The sequence below is a fragment of the Notothenia coriiceps genome, unplaced genomic scaffold (assembly GCF_000735185.1).
Source record: "Notothenia coriiceps isolate Sejong01 unplaced genomic scaffold, NC01 NC01_scaffold00000120, whole genome shotgun sequence".
Taxonomy (NCBI): domain Eukaryota; kingdom Metazoa; phylum Chordata; class Actinopteri; order Perciformes; family Nototheniidae; genus Notothenia; species Notothenia coriiceps.
Window position 1 is genome coordinate 11,504 of NW_011332821.1, and position 18,726 is coordinate 30,229.

Consider the following 18,726-nt stretch of genomic DNA (forward strand, 5'->3'; position numbering starts at 1 on the left):
TGAATGTAAAAGGGACATGTTACCACTTCTCTCCAGGGCTATTCATCTGGATTATTGTTTTGTGAGTTAATGAGTGTTGGAGATGGCAACTGTGGAGTAGCTTTAATAAAAAAAAAAGAGACATTGCTGTTGAGTTTTTAAGATTTTCCTTTGGGATGTTTTGGGCGCCATAGTTCGATTATTTTTAGAAAAAAGGCAGACATCTCCACATCTACATCTCTACAGCCAATATCTCCAGAAATGGTCAGCTGTAACACATAAGATTGGAATATTATAAACTAAGGGCATCGTGTCATTTCTTATTTAATTCTGCATACTTTTGCCTCACATGATCAGGGTGTCCGCGGGGTCTTAAAAAGTATTAAAAGTTAATAAATCAATTTAGCGGAAATGAAGGCTATTAAAAAGTATTAAACGGCATTTTCCAAGGTATTACATTTTGTAGTTTGTTTTCGGTAAGTATATAAATTGTCCAAGGAGTTTGTATTCTACAGTCTGCCTGAATGTAATCATTGCGTAGGTGTGTAGTGTGATTCTGTGTAGTTTATTTATGGCATCCCGTTGGGTTTGACGTCATCTGAACAGGACATCGCACGCTGACTGCTTGATAGCGCGTGAAGGTCCGTTTACGCCGGTTGTTAAACAACATCGTTATGGGGAAATGCAAGTTTGCGTCCAAATGGTTGAAAGATAAGGAGGAAGGACAATCAATACTGTATATAGTCAATGTGAGGTAAAGTGTGTCGCCAAGGTAACCGGTTAGAACTCAAAGTGGCGATGAGGTATTAAAATGTTTGGAAAGGGTCTTAAAAAAGGTCTTAAAAGGAATTCCATCTGACTTCAGGATTCCTGCATATACCCTGTTAATGAGAACGTTATCCTTGCAGGTTCCAGATCCAAAGGGGAAACAGCGACCCAAACAGCTACAAGAATTTGACTGATTGCTTCCGGACCATCTTCCGCAACGAGGGGTAAGTTATTGAAAATCAGTTATTTCAAACTTCCAAACAAAATAATGTTTCGTTAGAGCACCGATGATGTCAGACATTCATTTAGATGAGTGGAAAAGCAGTCGTTTCTCAGTCTTCACTCGGACGGCTTAGATTAAGGTGCCCTTTGTTTGATCTTATATTTCAATTTGAAATACTATAGTAAACCTCTATGCAGCAATTCATTCAAATTCATCCACATGCCTCATTTTTCAAATACAATTAGTGATACTGTAAACAAAGGACTTTAAGTGGTGAAGCTGTGGCTGTAGCTTTGTCCAAAACCACAAACAATCATGTAGAAATGTGCATAAGCCTTTTATAAATGGACTAATACATCTGTTTAACCTGTATTTGTTGATAATGTAGCTTCTACATAAAGTAGAACAATCCTTTGTGTCATCAGAATAATCTGCTGAGGAAAAGCTCTAGGTAGGAAATACATGTGTAGTGAAATATTGTGATAGATGTTTTTATTCAAATGCCACTACAGGGAACTTGGCAAGATGTTCTACTGGCATCACAGCTGAAGGTGTTACAGTTTTGGTTTTTAGAAGAACCGTTTTGTCTGTCAACGGCTCACGTCAACATCCTGCAGCAGTGAACGCATCTCGTCACTCCTTTTGTCTCACAACGGAGAAGAGAGCAGCTGTTGTTGGCTTAAAACCGTAAAAATGTTTCCAGCTAACTAAAGACAGTTATCCCGCCATGCTCCCTCCTCCTCCTCCTCCTCCTCCTGCTCCTGCTCCTGCTCCTGCTCCTGTGACAGGACTGTGAGACAATGCAGGTGAAGGAGAAAGTGTTTGCCACTCGCTCTGTTTACGGCGAGTCGACAGCTTTACAGCGGATATAAAGTTGATCTGCTGCGAGGTGTGTGTGAGTGCACGGCGAGAGGCTGCCTAGTGACAGTTGGAAAACCTTCATTGGCAGTATTTCAACAGACACAGCTATCCTGCTACAGGAGCAACACACACACACACACACACACACACACACACACACACACACACACACACACACACACACACACACACACACACACACACACACACACTCTTTCTCACAGTGTAAAATGTAATGCCTTTGTGCCAGCATGCTTTTTGGGCGTGTCATCTGGGATTCATTTCCAGTACATTCTCTAACAATAACAATTTTTTGTTAGATAACACAGCATCAAATATGACAGTTATTTGACTGAAGTCCCACTTAACAAAGCTATGTGCCAGAGACTCTCAACTAACAGAAGATCCACTTTCTTGTCGAACAATTATCAGGGAAAGTATATTTTTGCTGAAGCTGTAATCACTCCCCAGTAGCCCATTGTGGATTTCCTCCAGGCAAAACCACTTAGTTATAGTTTATATAAATAGTATTAAACCCCACTGTTGTAGAATTATTATTAAAAATAAACACTTCCCGTCAGCTCGTGGCGGGGCTAATTCCAGGCCTCACTCTCTCTCTGAGGTGATGAGGAAGGAAACCTGAGCTCTCTGCTCGAGCTCTGTGATTAAGCTGGGGGAAAGGCATGGAAATGCGCATGTGACACCATGTTTGACATGAAAACTGAGGATTTCACTTTTGTATTGGATTGTTTTATACTTGTTATTAAGCAACCTTTATAATAGTTTGGATAATTTCAGTTGAAAACTCAAAATATTAATTAAGCTATTATTATTAAATCTGTAAAATATAGCATGAAATCCTGTAGCTGTGCTCATAGGTGTGTGACAGTGTGAACTATGCTCACCAACAATCAGTTGGTGTATCGTCTTACAGGCCACGCTTCTTTTTTTGCATGTGGGTGCAGCAGTATAAGCATGTGTTAATTGTTTCCGTCTGGAGGGAAACAAAAAGACTCTATTCTCCAGCATCATTCACCAGTGTGGTATCCAGAGACTGGGTCGAGACCCTAAGCACGGCCACAGGAATATTTAAAGGGTCCATGCATTACAGCAGAGCACGTAGGCCCAGCGTTCAGTGGAGAAATGACGAATTCCTGAAAAGCAGAGTTTAGGGTGTAGCAGTTATATTTGATGTAGTTGATGTTGGAGCCAATTTGGTGTGTGTGTGTGTGTGTGTGTGTGTGTGTGTGTGTGTGTGTGTGTGTGTCATCATCATCCAATCTGCGCACCTGGGAGCACGGGAGGTAATTAAGCTATATATGTGGGCACAGGTGATCAATTGGGATGAGAGGTTAGAGAGGAAGCCACACGTTTTTCCACCGTGTTGAACCGTGATTGTTTGTGTCTTAGCGTGTGCGTGATAGTTGTTTTAACCAAGATTTTAGATAGGCCTACGTGAGTCGTAAAATAACATTTTAACCTTGGAGAAAGAAATAAAGCATTACAAATTACGTCATGGTGGACCTCATCCTTCACCACAACATGCGTTGGGAACTCTGACTGCTAACCTCCATGAGTGGCCCTTTTTGATGAGTGATCGCCGCTACAGTTGATTCAGATCAAGATATGTGAATTATTATGACTCTCAATGTCTGCCACTGCCACCTGTCCTGTGAAATGTTATCAGCTGTTATTTATCACATTATATTTGATGTCTCATTTATCTAAAGTGACACGGCTTGGCCCTTTTTAAATGTATTTGTTTCTCCAATTTCTTCCAAGTATTTTCATTTTGCACTAAATTATTAGTATAATGAGAAAATACTCTTCTCAATTTTGAAGTTTCTTCATTCATAGGAGCATACAAAATAGGATTACTCATGTTGTTTTTTTTAATGATCAGAAAATTGTTATATTGGAATAAATTGCAATATTGAGAGATATTAGCATACACTATTCTGATTGTATCTTTCATTCTTAATAGCAGTAAAGAAGAACCTTCAAATCATAAATATCCAATTCCCGTATCCATATAGCAAACTTAATTAAATATATTTCGTACTTCTCTGAGCTCATGAGGATTAATGCTTATTTTTACCTCCATGATATTCATTTTACATTTCTATAATGCATTGAATAGTGACATGTGCCCTTTGTGCTTTTACCTTGTGAATCTCGGCTGCTGCTAATTGTACTTCATTGTCCCGTTTATGTGACAACGTCAAGGTTACACTAGACGCTGGGAAAGTGAAAATATTTGCAGATGAAGCATGCCGGTTGTTGACATGTTAAAACGTTCCCCAGGGCAGCTCACATTTCCCAACAACAATGGTGTGAACATGAAGAAGTTTACGGATGGAAATGATGTCGCTTTATGTGTTTACACATTTAAACTGCTCAGAAGTCAATATTGTTTGCTTGATGAATATGTTTGACCAGTTAATTGAATCCGTTGTGTCTGTGTACTCCTGCTACACACCTCTCCAGATGGATGGAGGCTGTTAAAAAAGGAAAGGTTTATGAAAATGAAAGACAAGTGTGTACAAACACACACCTACACACACACATATATCCATCCCCCCCCCCCTTCCCTCGCTCTGTGTCAGGAGGCCATTTGTTTAGGAAAGCCAAAAGGGGACTTAGTGTGTATTTTACATTGGAAATCAAATTAGGATTCAAATGATGGGCACTCACTAAAGGCCATATTTGTTCTGTAACAAATTTCACTCCTCCTTCATCACCTGGCGGTTCCCCATTCTGACCACACCCGGGAAATCTGTGGCCACCATTTGCATAGAAAAAGAGAGCAGAGGGAAGGGTCTTCCGTCCGACTGAAATAACTTGTTTACTGATACAATACAAGGTTACCATTTTGGCTTCGAGGCGCGATTCTCCCTGTCCATAATTCCCTGCTCCAGTATTATGATGGCTTTATTACCAAGAGCCGGTAGCACTTGTGTAACTTCAGGTGTTGATGAAAGAGGTTGGCTCTGTCACCCGATCACAAGTGTTTTGATAATTTGAAGTGGTTCACTGCTGTTTCTGGAAAGCCGCCTCGCTGCTGTGGATTCTGTGCACTGTCTAAAGACCAGTCCTTCTCCTCTGGGTAGATTCGGTTGAAATTTGAGCCGGCACCACAAATATTTACACTTGGGCCAAATCAACCAAGATCGTCCGTGTTGGCACAACAGAGCTGGTGGCGCTTGTTCACAAGATACAGTCGTTCACGCCATGTTGTCCTCTTTGTCCACAGAGCTGTGTTCACTATCAATATGAACTCTTTTACTTTCGCTCTCTATCCCTGGATCTGGCCAGAAGCCATGTGGAAAGTTACATGTGGGTTTTTTTCCATCCTTTTTTTAAAACTTGTATTATTTGTATTGGTTTTGATGACAAACTATATAAGGGTTGTGATATTCTTTATTTTTGTTAATGTCAATGCCTCTTTTTTGCCAATCTCTCAATACTTTACGACTTCCTTCATAGTCTGTCCCATTCCTAGTTCAGTCAGGCATCTTTTATCAGCTACTCAGGAAGTCTATAATACAGAACAAAGCTTAACTAATTCCTTAATGATTTTTAGCAATGAAAGTTTAAGTCTTTGTTGTGGAATAATTTCAGCTGCGGATTAGACACATTTGCTGCTCTATTTTTAATAACTCAACATTCAAATGAACTAAAGTGTCAAAATTCATCGAAATGAAGGTACATATAACCAAGTGGCTCATTTGTGCGTTTTAATCGTTTTTGACCAACGATTGAGCTCTATGGCACATATTAATAAGCTATGGCTTTGGCACACGGATACTTTCTTTAGGTCTGACCGCTTCTGACTTCAAACGTTTTATTTCTGACAAAGCAACAGGTTTGTAGGTGGTAGTTAGAATTAGAGATGTTCCGATCCCCTTTCTTTGCTCCCGATCTGATTCCGATCATTTGATTTTGACAATTTGCCGATACCGATTTTTCTCGATCCGATCTTTATGCATTAAGAGGAAAAAAAGCATTCAAGTTGTCCCTTAAGGTTATTTTTTTATTTAAATTGGATATTCTATCCAACATGGATATAGCTTCTTTCTTTCACAGCAGCATTGGATCAGTTCAGTTGTGCAGCATTGGATCAAAACAAAATAAAGCTTTCAGTACTCGTTAGCTTACTGCTACAATTAGACACTGCGCCCTGCCCACTCTGTTGCCAGATTTGAGAGAAATAAGCAACCAGGTCTATGAAAACAAGCCCCAAAGAAGCAACACATACANCAATACATACATGATGTTCTGTAATTTGAAACCAAAACTAAGGCCTCAGGATGACTTTAAGACTTGAACATGATCATTTTTGTTTTGTAACATTGAATACAAAATAAAAAAAAATAAAAATTTAAAATCCCGATCCCCGATTTTTTTCTCTCCCGATTCCGATCTTTTGAAAATCACGTGATCGGCTCCGATCCCCGATCACGTGATTGGATCGGGACATCTCTAGTTAGAAACCTTGCTCTCGCAACACAGTAGGGAAAAAAATGGGCAAAAACTCACTGTTAAACATGCTTCAAAACAGCACTGGCAGTCACATTATGTTTTTATAATGTTTCATGTTCAATTTGTCAGGTATTCCCTATATTGTGTAATATATTCATGACATCTTCCTACTGGTTGGTTGGTTAGTCATGTATAGAAGTGGTCAAAGTTAATTATTTAACTGAATACAAACATTTCCTGGAAGACTTTTATAGGTTTCAAGATGTAACAAGAAAATATTTTGTTTACCCCTGTTAAAAGATTTAGACCAGTTTGACCTGTTTCCCTTTGAGGCAATCCCACATTAAGGAATGAGAGATGTTGTCTGGGTTGATCATCACAACATCTAATTACTAATTAGACAGCTTTTATTGTTGCCCACTTGTGTCATAGATAGGTGGGGTTTTAGCAAAAATGTTTACTGATATTTGAAAAGAATCTATTGCATAATTTGTCTTTATAATATCATTTGATTGACAACTAGTCTGACATCATCTGCCTCGCCCTGTTACTTCACAAGCTATAAAAAGTGAACTATTGAACCCATGTTTTCACTAAATTGAAGAGCAGGGAAAACGCACATGTATGCACTTCTGAATGTATATGAAACATGCTTTGTGCTTTCTTTGCAAAACAGAAAACACACTATCTTCTTTCATGTTTTCATCAAATACATCATTTTTGAGAACGGGAAACCGTAACTCTTCCAATGATTAACACAACAAAATAAAATACTCTTTGATAAAGAACAAATAGGTTTAAATATTCGGTTTTAGATTCATTAATTGTAAATCAATTATATAGTTTAACTCTAGAGAAACACCATTAGGACATGTGTGTATATTTAAGAAATATCCAATCACATTTCTGTGTTTTAAACTATGGAATTGAAAAATAAATCAAACCAACAACCTAACCAGACTGGACATTTGCTCTGTAAATATACTCCACCAAATGGATTGCTTTCAAAATACAGTGTAAACTGTAGGCATACATCTATATATGCATGACTCAGTGTATCATTTTATTATTTTTCCTGCCGCCAAGTACGCTTTAAATCATGGCAGGACATATGATTGAGGATAGGCAAAAATCAAATTGACTAAAATTATACGGCTAGTCTCTTCTGAAACATTGAGTATATCAAGGTCTGAAATAAACTCTCAAATCCTTTCCTGCGGATTCCAGGGGAACTTGTATGCCAGGGTTTGTGGTTTTAAATACATGTTGGTACTTATGTTGCCAAGCAGCAGCAATATACTTTCCATTTTCTGAGCTCGGTAAATGTCCCGCAGTCCATATTCAGAATGGACATAGTTTTGAACGTGATAACCTAAATATAAATAATAAGAAGGTAGGACCTATGCCCACAGGATGCCCAATAAACAGACAACTCTCCACATAGATAATTATATTCATTAGGGTGAACTCCCCTTTAATGCACTGCTGTAACCAATGTTATCATTGCATTTTAATTAGGTTTGTGTAGATTCACTTGAAAAATCTGCACATTACCTGTAAGCTCAAAAAAGTTCTGAAACATAACTAACACTAGCATGCTTTTTTATCCAAAATGTTCAGCTGTAATGTAAAGGATAATATACATTTGTAGTTAATGGGATAACAAAATGTGAAACAACGGGTATGGTTCTGTAAGGCCTCTGTCCTGCTACTTCACACACAATCACAAAATATTGAATTCTGCTTGCGACCATCAGTACAATAAGAAGAGATACTCAGTTTATCATTCCATATAGTAAGGAAAGCATACATCTTCGCAAATTAGAAATTGGTTTCATGGCATATTTCTTAGAAAATACTTAAAATATGAATAAATTATTCGTTCGGCATCTTCTTTGATTAAAATGCAAGGTGGAAATTGAAACGGCATCCGATAATAATAATTTAATGATGATCATAACACTTAAAAATGTGTCTGCTCTTGTTACAGAATATCCGGTTTCTACAAAGGGATCCTTCCTCCGATTGTTGCAGAGACACCAAAGAGAGCAGTCAAGGTGAAATGAAAGACGCGCATGTTGATTCATAGAAAACCACACGACTTCAGGTGCAACGCTCCAGTTGTAGTGTGAACTCCCGAATAAAAACAGTCTGACCACAGTTGCTTTGACTTTGTACACACACGCTGATTAAACAAAATGACATGTCTGCCTCCTCAGCCACTCCTATTTTTACTATTCCTACTAAATATTGACTTACAAGCAGTTAGAACAAGCCTTCCCCTTGAGCCTCCATCTATTGATAGGTGTTTGTAGTAGGGCTTCTCAATTATGGCAAAAATCATAATCTCGATTATTTGGGTCAATAATTGATATCACCATTATTAAAAACGATTATCCATTTACTTTGAACAGTATGTTTTTAACAGTTGATTACCCTGAACTTTAAGTATAATTCAACTAAAAAACCAAAAAAAAAAATGTAATATTTTTTTTTTTTTCGATTACGTTGTTTTCGTAATCGTTGCAAGCCATAATCGTAATTGCGATTAAAATACGATTAATTGAGCAGCCGTAGTTTGTAGGAAGACTTACAACATGTAATTGGGGTGAGGTAGGGGGGATAAAAGGGAGCCTGAAGCCTGGCATGGAGCTGCTCTGTAATGAGATACTGGACACGGGTATGTGTGAACTTTAAAAATAAGCGCACACACTGAGAAAATGAGGTAATCGCTCACACAGCGAACAAAGCGTAGCAAATTAAAGCTCCGATTAAAACGCCTCTTCTGGCGCTTTGCCCTTTGATCAGATAAACAAATGAGCGTTATGTGTGTCCTTCTCAGAAGTGTTTCTTCCCTCTGAGAATGTGATCCAAGGTTTACACTACTGTATCATTTTAATGTGCTAGTTTGGTTAATCCAAAGCTCACCTAAATTGCCCTTTGTTCCGGAGTGTCTTTTAAGGTAGCTGCTTCTGATAGTGTGCATATGTGGTTGTGTATTTGCGTAGAGGTGTACATTTAAAACATGACTTTCTGACAAGTAATTTGTTCTGATATTCCCTCTGCAGTTTTTCACTTTTGAGCAATACAAGAAGGCGCTGAGTTTGACCCCTTTGTCTGCTGGTGTGGTGAGTCTTTTACACACAGAAACACCTGAACACACTCACCTGAAAAATAAACACATGCACAAGACCAGGAAGTGCGTTACACCCTGTGTCGAAAATCAACATATCAGCTCATCTGCCAAAGGCTGATTAAACAAAGACTAATGCCAAGAAAAATATCACCAACTACCCTGTTATTGTAAATGTTCCCGTCAGTACAGATTCATGTAAACCTAGAGAATTTACTGCACTTTCTTTTCTTTCTTTCTTTTATGAGGCTATTCACCTGTTGAGCCTTAACCCTGCATATTGGTTCTACTAAAATTTGAATCATGGCAGCTTTACTGACCAAACAGAAGGTCGTCTCAAATTAGACAGGACAGAATGTAAACATCTCGAGTGGGGATTAAGTGAATACATAAAGCAACATCATTTTGTTAAGCCCAAATGAAAGCAGTGTCGATGCAACTAACACATTTAATGAACTTATAACTTAATTAAGGTCTAACAAAAATAACAAACAACAGTCCATGAACCAACTTCAATAACTATCCATATGGAGAAAACCATATACGGTATCTTATGTTGAGCAGGATTATGGTGTAAGAATCAATCCAAGTCATTTTGTGTTTTAACAAATCTTTAATTGAAAGGGATTTATATTAAAAATAAAGATGTGAGCAACCCAAACCGTTTTTACATGTGAAATGTGTTTGTCGAGTCAATGTTTGATTTAAAATCCAGTGTGCTTGAGTGAAGCCAAAGTAATTGCAAACAAAACTCCAATTAACCAGACTCAAGTCTATGTTTGCTTGGAGGTTGTTAATTCTAGAGAATGGTTACAACTCAGGCCATGAATCAACAAGCGGTTTCATCCATCTCCACCAATCTGGTTTCTGTTAGATTTCCACGGCAGACGGATCCACGTTACCGGGGTGCGGTCACCACACACACAGCCTATTCAAGTGGCAGCCAAGTGTCATGGATCGCTTAGTTGGAACTCGTCTTGTTTTTAAAGCCATTGGTGGAGAAATATCTACCTGTCCCATCCATCACGCTCTCCACCTCCTCCTTCTATCTCCTCGTCGTCCTCTGCCTCAAGAGCCTCCATTTCCCCTAGAGGCCCCTGCGTATCAAGTGCTGTAATCACATCAGATCATTAGTGCGAGGGAATTACACATTGCTCCTGACTGGCTCCCTCTCTCCCGTCTATTCAGCGGGGCACAGCTGAATGCCCTCACTCTGATTAATGAGGACACGCACAGTAATAATACAAATAAGGAATTAAAAAGTGGCTGGCTGGCTGTGTAAACATTGCGAGGCATGTCTGAGAGGATGGGTCCCGGGGCCCTGACAGCAGGGACAAAGAGGCAGGAAGAGTAATGAGCTAAAGACACGTTCTTGACATGTTCCCATTACGCTTCTCCGTGAGCACGCACCCACACACTCATACTGCCCCATGCAAAAACATGCCGTGTTGCAACATCCATGATTATATAATTACAAGTCAGGGTTATACATGTATAAATAGCCAGTATTCTTGTTACCTCTTTGGGTGGCACATTAAAGTGCTGTGATTACAGGAAAACAAGTGATTATAAGATGTTTTTTTGACCGAACTTGAATAGAATTTTTTCCAATGGTGAATCTTTAACAGCCTGTTTTCACAAATTCCTTTTTTCTCCCTTTTCGTTCACCTTCCTATACGTCCTGTCTGTCATCTCACATTCTGTCAAATTATAAAGCACACAGGTGTCTTGTGTGTTTTCATTTGTCAAACTGCAACAATGACAAGGCGTGACTGAAACAAATGTCCATTTTAAAACGAGACAAAAGACTCGGGGAACAAGTTCCTGAAAGCGAAATTCTGATTCAGCTCTTGTAGCTCGGACACGTTGAAAATACTCCTCTTTGTCTACATCCATTTCTCAATTCTTCTCTGTCTCAACCCAAATATTATCTGCACATACTAAATCATGTCCGTCTTCCCTCCAGGCGCTCTCTGTAGCAGGGCTCGGCGCAGGCTTGACTGAAGCAGTTGTCGTCAATCCATTTGAAGTGGTGAAAGTCAGTCTCCAGGCCAACAGAGACGCCTTCAAAGAGGTTGATACAAATAAATCTCTGATGTGTTTCTACGGATGGGGTTTTTCGTCAGCATGTGAATATCCTTCTTTTTAATTCACTCTCTCCAATTCAGCAACCGTCTTCCTTCGCTCAAGCAAGACGCATAATTAATGCGGACGGATTCGGACTGAGGGGCCTGAATAAAGGACTCACATCGACGCTGGGACGCCATGGAGTTTTCAACATGATCTACTTTGGCTTCTACTTCAATGTCAAGGATGCTATTCCTACCAGCCCGGTAATATTCCAACCAAAATCTGTGATCACATCCCGGCCTCAAGTGCTGTGTTTTTTTTTTTTTTTTGGGAAAGAATTGCAACCTAAGTTTCAGACAAACCAAACTGTTTGTTTGTAGCCTTGACTACACTTAATTTTCCCTAACTTCAGGCTATATGATATGCACGTGTCCCAGCCACCTCGCCTATGGGGGAATGCAAGTGTTTGACAGAATGATTAGTTAGCCTGACTGCCATGGAGAGGAGGAAACAGAAATCAGAGAAGAGCTTGTAAGATCAGCCTCGCTAATACCTCGTCTGTTTGCTCGTCATAACATCCTCAAAGTCTCAGATTACACATCCGGCAGCGCCTGATGTCCCAAACAAAAGTTAATTTTGTTTAATGGAAACGTTACCATACGCCAGTTCCACATGTACAAACCGGAGCATTAGATTAACTCCAATGAACTAATTGGAAGCAGACAACGGTACCACTTTCAAGAGAAAGTTACAGTGTGTGCCCAAGCGCTGCTATATTCAACATATTTCCAGTGACGCATGTTATACAGAGAAGCAAGTGGTCATCGTCTGAATGATAATTATGTGGCTGGATGACCCAAATAGCTCTCTTCTGAGACTCTTTTGGGAATGATCCATCGGTATGTACGGTGATGGAGTGACCTTGTTTGTGAGAGGCTAACAGCATCTATTGTTGAGGCAGAAAAGGATAAATACTGTGGCCTCCGTCAGTTTACAGGCTGAGCTGATTGTGGCATTTCTCCAAACCCCCTTTGTCCGCAAAATGAGCGATGGGCTTGCAACTCAAACATGTCCATATTCAAATTAAACTGTCCGAGCTCAGGCATCTCTCCACCTCTATTTTAACAGTACAGAGGTGGCAGATAGCACACTGCCATCATTCACAAGTGAATGTGTGAGGAGATGTTTGCTTTAGGCTGTTAGGAAGTGGGTTGATGGGTGTACTTAGGCCGAGGGTATGTTACCCCCTTCCCCACATCCCACTTGAAAAAAACTGAAGAAGTGGGATTAGCTGTTGATTTACCTCGGCTCTCAGGGTGTCCAGCCGCTTGAGAAAGGCCTGGACCAGAGAGGCTGCTGTCATTTGTAAAAATATCCCGGCCAATTAGCTGTCAGAGCTCTCTGAGTCTGGGCTTCTTTGGTACAGTAATACCCCTGTGCCGAGTCACTGCCCAATTACCCAAATTGTCCCCATATGCCTCCGCAGTCTGCCTGCTTGCACCCTGTTTATAAATCCTGGGTCTTGGCTCCCCCAAAGAACATGTGCTTCTGTTCAGCCAATCAGAACACTGCACCACAGCCAGGAAGCACTAATCTGCCCCCCGCTACCATAAAATGATCAGGGCTTTCATGCCAGCTTTGCAATCATATGCGCAAGCCCCCTCATTCTCTGCCCCACTTTCGCTCACATATACATAATGTCTCACGATTCATTTAGTCAACTCTGTGTTACTACTTTTCTTTTTGGCTCTCAGTTTTATTTACTATGAATGCCTTTTGCAATGATTCCTGACACCTGGTGCCCTCTCTAAAATGTGCTTGTTGAACCTTAATACTTTATTTCAATCATGTATCTCTTCTTCGCCAGGACCCTACTCTGGAGTTCATGAGGAAGTTTGCTATCGGCCTGGTGTCTGGGACCATCTCTTCCTGCGTGAACATTCCCTTCGACGTAGCCAAGAGTCGCATCCAAGGCCCCCAGCCCGTGCCCGGAGAGATCAAGTACCGCACCTGCTTCCAGACCATGACTCTGGTGTACCGGGAGGAGGGGTAAGTGAAAGCAGGGATAAATCATTTATCCTCAGTATATTAAAAATGGAAAGAAAATGGTTCCAAGAATTAATGAGGCACTCTGTTTGCCTTGTTAGCAATGAATAGTTGGTTATCTGCCAAAGTGGCTGTCAAAAAAGACAAATGTAGCAGCTGCAGCTACAAGTTAGCACGCTTGCTGCAGTGTGAGTTTCCTGCGGCAGCTACAGTGGAAGTGCATGAACGGCTTGATGCAAAGCTGTGATCCGAGGAAGCCAAAGGGTGACGTTACATTGCGGGCTGTATTCCCCACGTGTGTGATCATACATCTCTGCAGTCTGTCAGAAGTACAGTAAACGTTAACATATTTTCGAGCCTCAGAGAATGGCAGCTCTAAATGGAAGCTTCAAGAAAAAGATGTATGTTATGTTAGCAATTTCCCCAGGCTCTCCACTTTCCCCCACGCAGCTCCACTAGAGAAGGGCCAGCGAGATGTTTGTAGTTAGTGGACGCAGGAGCCTCGGGGGCTGCTGCAGGAACGGCACTGAAACGCTGTCGTCGCAGGGGTGCGTCGAGGGTGCCCCCTCCGCCACATCCAGTCCCCTGCTCTAACACAACACAGTCCCAGCTAATTAGTGGTCCCTATGGGAGACGTCGTTAAGCAGACCCTAACGAGCCGCGCGGCGCTCCACGGGTCAATCTAATCAGACAGAGGGCCAGGGAGGAAGTGGGTCGAGCCTTATTAACGCCATCAGTGGCGGGGGCAGGGAGCGGGACAGGGAGCACGAGGCGGAGGCAGCCAGCCACTGATCACCTTGAATGCATTAAGGGGCAGGTACTCGCCACTGCTGGCCGTTAGACCCCAAATATGTACCTGACGGGGTGAGAGACAGACAGACAGGCAGTCAGACAGGAAAGAGCTCACCCCCACTCTCAGCCTACACACACGGAAAGTATGGATAGAGAAGTGTTCTCTTGACGGAATTTACATGTTTGGATTTAACTGTGGTATTTTGTGTTTGCACATTATTAAAATCCTCTTTTTCCTACAGGTACCTGGCGCTTTACAAGGGGTTGGTGCCCAAGATAATGAGGCTTGGACCAGGTAACAATAAAAAGCTTTATATACTAACATAAACATTTCTTTATAATCACAAGTTGTCTTTTACAGCAGACGAAAAGAGTTCAACTAGACCTTCAAGTTTTAGATAGAATCATTTTTAGATTGGTCGACTGAAATGTATGGAGGTTTTTCAAAATCTCAGTTTATTAATATAGACAGAACCCCTGAGTCATGTTACTGTTAAAATACACTTTGAATGACTGAGTGCACTATTTCCCTCTCAGATGTCTTTGTTCTATCTATATTTAACTGTGTACTCAAATTACAAAAATGTAAAATCGATGTTTTGCGTACGTTTTCTTTATATTTATACAATTGAAAGGCAACATTGCGAGTTAGAACCACTGCCTAGCCAACTTGTATTTTAAAATGTACCCATCTTTTTATTTTGTATCTGTAATATTCCTTTGTGTTTCCCAGAATGTCCACACGTGACACTAAAACTCGGTTTCTATTGGTTGTGTAGCTCTCGCTGTTTATTCAGTAGCAGGGAAATAGGTGTTGATTCACTGTGGTTTCTCTTCTGTCGGGTTACAGGTGGAGCAGTGATGCTGCTGGTCTATGAATATGTGTCTGGATGGCTACAGAAGAACTGGTAACAAACCAAAAAACACAGAAAGAAACCAAAGAGAGTGCCTTATGGGATTGTACCTCATTGCCAATATTCTTAAATGACTCTAACGTCAGACCAAATTTTTTTTTTTGTTAGTCTGTTACATTGAATACACAATTTTGCAGAATAATACCAACTCTGCATTACAATATATTTTAAAATGAAGCTTTCTGAGTAAAAACGTAATCATCATCTAAGTTGCCTTCTCAGGAATTAAAAACAGCTGCAATACCAATATTGACATTTCAAGAGGATTTAGCAGTGAGTTTTAAAGGACCTGAACACATATTTTCTCAATCAATTTTCTACTATAAGTCATGGGATCCTACAATAATACAATACTTGAAATTAGGGCTGAACGATTAATCGATTTTAAATCGAAATCCCGATTTGAAATGGTGCAATTATCAATGCGCAAAGCCTGCGATTTTTTCTTCTTGTGTGTCAGTCATCCACACCAATCAGAAGTGCTGTGCTCCACATGTACCAGTCATTGTTAACCAATCAGAAGTGGCCCATGATAGAAGGTGATAGACAGATTGATCCAATCACCTGCCAAGTATTTTTGAAAGTGCCTGCCCTTTCCAAATGGCTTCCAATGGAGCTTTCCTAGATGGTTTGGTGAAACAAACCATCTGAGTCAGGTTAGTAATGCTCCATCACATGTTTTACAGGGTGAATCTTAAACTGAAGCTTGACTTTAAAGCAACCCAACAGAAGTTTCATGTAAGTTTAGTTCTTTCACTCGTAGCTCGGGCTGCGGGGGTGCTAGAGACGGGAGCACGTTGATACGACCTTCCTAGCCGGAGATATGGCCGCATTTTACAATAAACTTCCGTTGGCTCGCTTAAAAACAAATATCGCAAATCGAATCGCAATTAGATTATTTCCCCAAATCGTGCAGCCCTAGTTGAAATGCAACACAGATTTAGAACGGTTATTGATGTTTCACATGTATGTTGTGCTTTATGTCTGTCTATGTCTGTCACCTACACCTCATGAGCTTTTGAATGGTGTGAATGTTTGTTTTGGTGTAGTAAGTTAAAGTTACATTGCTTATTATAGAAAACTGGCTTTCAGTGGGCCTAATTTTAAGTTTCAAATGAAATACAACATGAAGAATGAATTGAAGGCAATTTACGAAATATAGTATAGATCTTCCTTTTATAGATGCACAGTACATGTTTTATGAATTATATGAAGAAACAGAGACTTACCGAGTTCACATGAGTCTGACTTCAAGATGTTCCTATACAATACACACTTTCTGTATTAACATCTCCATATACAACAATGTATACGTGATTCCAAATATATACTGTGTTCACGCCTATATTACTGAGCCTTACTGTATATCTCAAACAAACCACCAATAGTGCCTGATGATTCATGTAGGAATACTTTCTTATACTTTTCTATTATAGAGGCCTATTGCAGAACCTTTTTAATGAATGTATTGTTGCATGACTGATCTTTTATTTTCATTTCTTAAATTAGATTAGTATGAAAACTATTATTGGTAAGAAATTGTGTTCACTTTTTCTCCTGATGTGGAATGTTGGCATTTGTGAAAAAGTGACTTGAAAGATTTGGTTAAAAATAAATAAAGAATCAAATTAAACTTCCTGTCTGTGTGTTGTGTTTCTGTCTGTGTGTTTAGTACTTTTTCGTCCTGTCAGTTTTATGTTGTTCCGTGTTTGTCTCTCACTGGGAGCGTTCCAGCTTGGCATTGATATAAGTGTATCACTTTACCTCACTTTACCACCCTCCTCCTCCCCCTCTTCTCCCCTCCATCACAGCACTCAGTTGTTTGAGAAGCTGTCAGCTGCTGAAGTTGTATTAACCGACCGAGTGTCAGCCGGGGAGTCGCTGCCTGAGCGTAGCTTTAGTGCAAGCTAAAACAACAAGCTCAAGAAATGCAAATGTAACTGCAGGAATGGGGGGCGGGGGTTACCGCACACATTCTCTCACTTTGCCAGTCTATCTCTTACACAAATATGCACGAACAAAAACACACACACACACCTGCTGCACAGCCTTCAGGGTAGGCTCATCTTAACCTCATCTGGTAGCGGCTTACACTGAGCCACGTTGGCATTTGACAGTCATCATTAATGTGGGAGTCTCTCTCTGCCAGTATGGAGCGGCTCCCGGTTCTCTGCCCAGGGGCCCGTGGTGATAGACTAACAACTGCGGCTTGCAGACTGATTGAATTGTAAGCGCTTAACGTGTCCTTTCGGGTAAAGGAGGGCTGGATGTGTATGTTTGGTTCTGACCTGACAGCTTGCAACATGTGCCGCGTGTATTACCAGGTAGCTTAGCAACAGAGCCACCCCTCACCTGAATTCCCTGCACACACCGCGCCGATCAAAAATCTCCAGCAGCAAAGTCCCCCATCTCCTCATTTTCTTTACACCCTTTCCATGCGTGTTCCTCGTCTCCGCCGGTTACATTTCAATTGAGTGGCTCCACTTTGACGAGCCTGCAATTTAAACATGGTCGTACCTGTTTTTCCCGCTGTGGTTAATGATTGATATACATTAAAATGTCCAGGATAACGTGAACAGCAGTGATTCATGTCAGAGTGATTGGACATGGGACTCAGTGTGTGCATACCAAAGACACTGCTCCAGACATGTTGTGATTTTCCCAGCCCAGTCTTTTCTCTTTAAGAGGTTTTACTCACCTGTGTGCTCAGCGTTGCTGTTTTAAGTCATTAAGAAAACATTCTGGCTGTTGTCAGCTTCTTTTAGAAATGTCCATGGAGCAGAAACACACTCTCACCCTGCCCTCTGCTCTGTGTTACTCTGCAAATGGCTGTCTTGTTTCTGATTGCATGTGGAGAAGTAAAGATAACCATATGACACTGAAGTCAGACTCAACCTCATTAATTATAAACACGTGTCTGCATCTATTTTTAAAACCACGCCTTTTAGACCCTAGCCTCCATTAAAGCTGACCAACATTAGACTACAAGAGCAAGGATTATTAGACCTTCGAGAAGCTTTTCCTCCCGTCTAGAAAACACACTGTTCCTATTTTTTAAACACTGGTGTCAATTAAAACGACCACATTTTAATTTCGTTTGCATGACTCAGAGGAGGCTAACAAGACTGTGCTCAATTCTTGTAGCTTAGTTGAAAGGAAAAGTTTAGCCTTGTTGTGTGTAGGCTGAGGTAAAAACGAGCATGTAACAACTTTTTCATGCCACTCCGAGAGTTAACCATCATTTACTGTACATGATGGATGGTGCAGGGTGAATGGGTGGCTGCTACAGCGAGTGTGTGATCATCACGTCCCTGTGATGTGGTTCACGTATGGTCAAAGAAACACTACGATCCCTGAGCAACGGTCCGTGACCACTGGCTGCGGGGAAGAGTGCTTTCCAAGTCAAATCAGCTCCTGCTAAGGGAGGACTGTTGACACTGTCACATGCAGGGCTTGTT

At 40.7% G+C, this 18,726-nt stretch overlaps 1 protein-coding gene across 1 annotated transcript; it reads left to right on the forward strand.

Moving 5' to 3' along the window:
• Window positions 1-82: 82 nt before the first annotated feature.
• On the forward strand, window positions 83-15,768 carry slc25a21 (solute carrier family 25 member 21). Its single transcript, XM_010769050.1, has 9 exons — window positions 83-96; window positions 888-971; window positions 8,304-8,370; window positions 9,382-9,441; window positions 11,413-11,520; window positions 11,615-11,779; window positions 13,384-13,565; window positions 14,597-14,649; window positions 15,205-15,768. The coding sequence occupies exons 1-9, from the start codon at window positions 83-85 to the stop codon at window positions 15,264-15,266; spliced, it is 795 nt and encodes a 264-aa protein (XP_010767352.1). The 3' UTR covers window positions 15,267-15,768.
• Window positions 15,769-18,726: the final 2,958 nt, after the last annotated feature.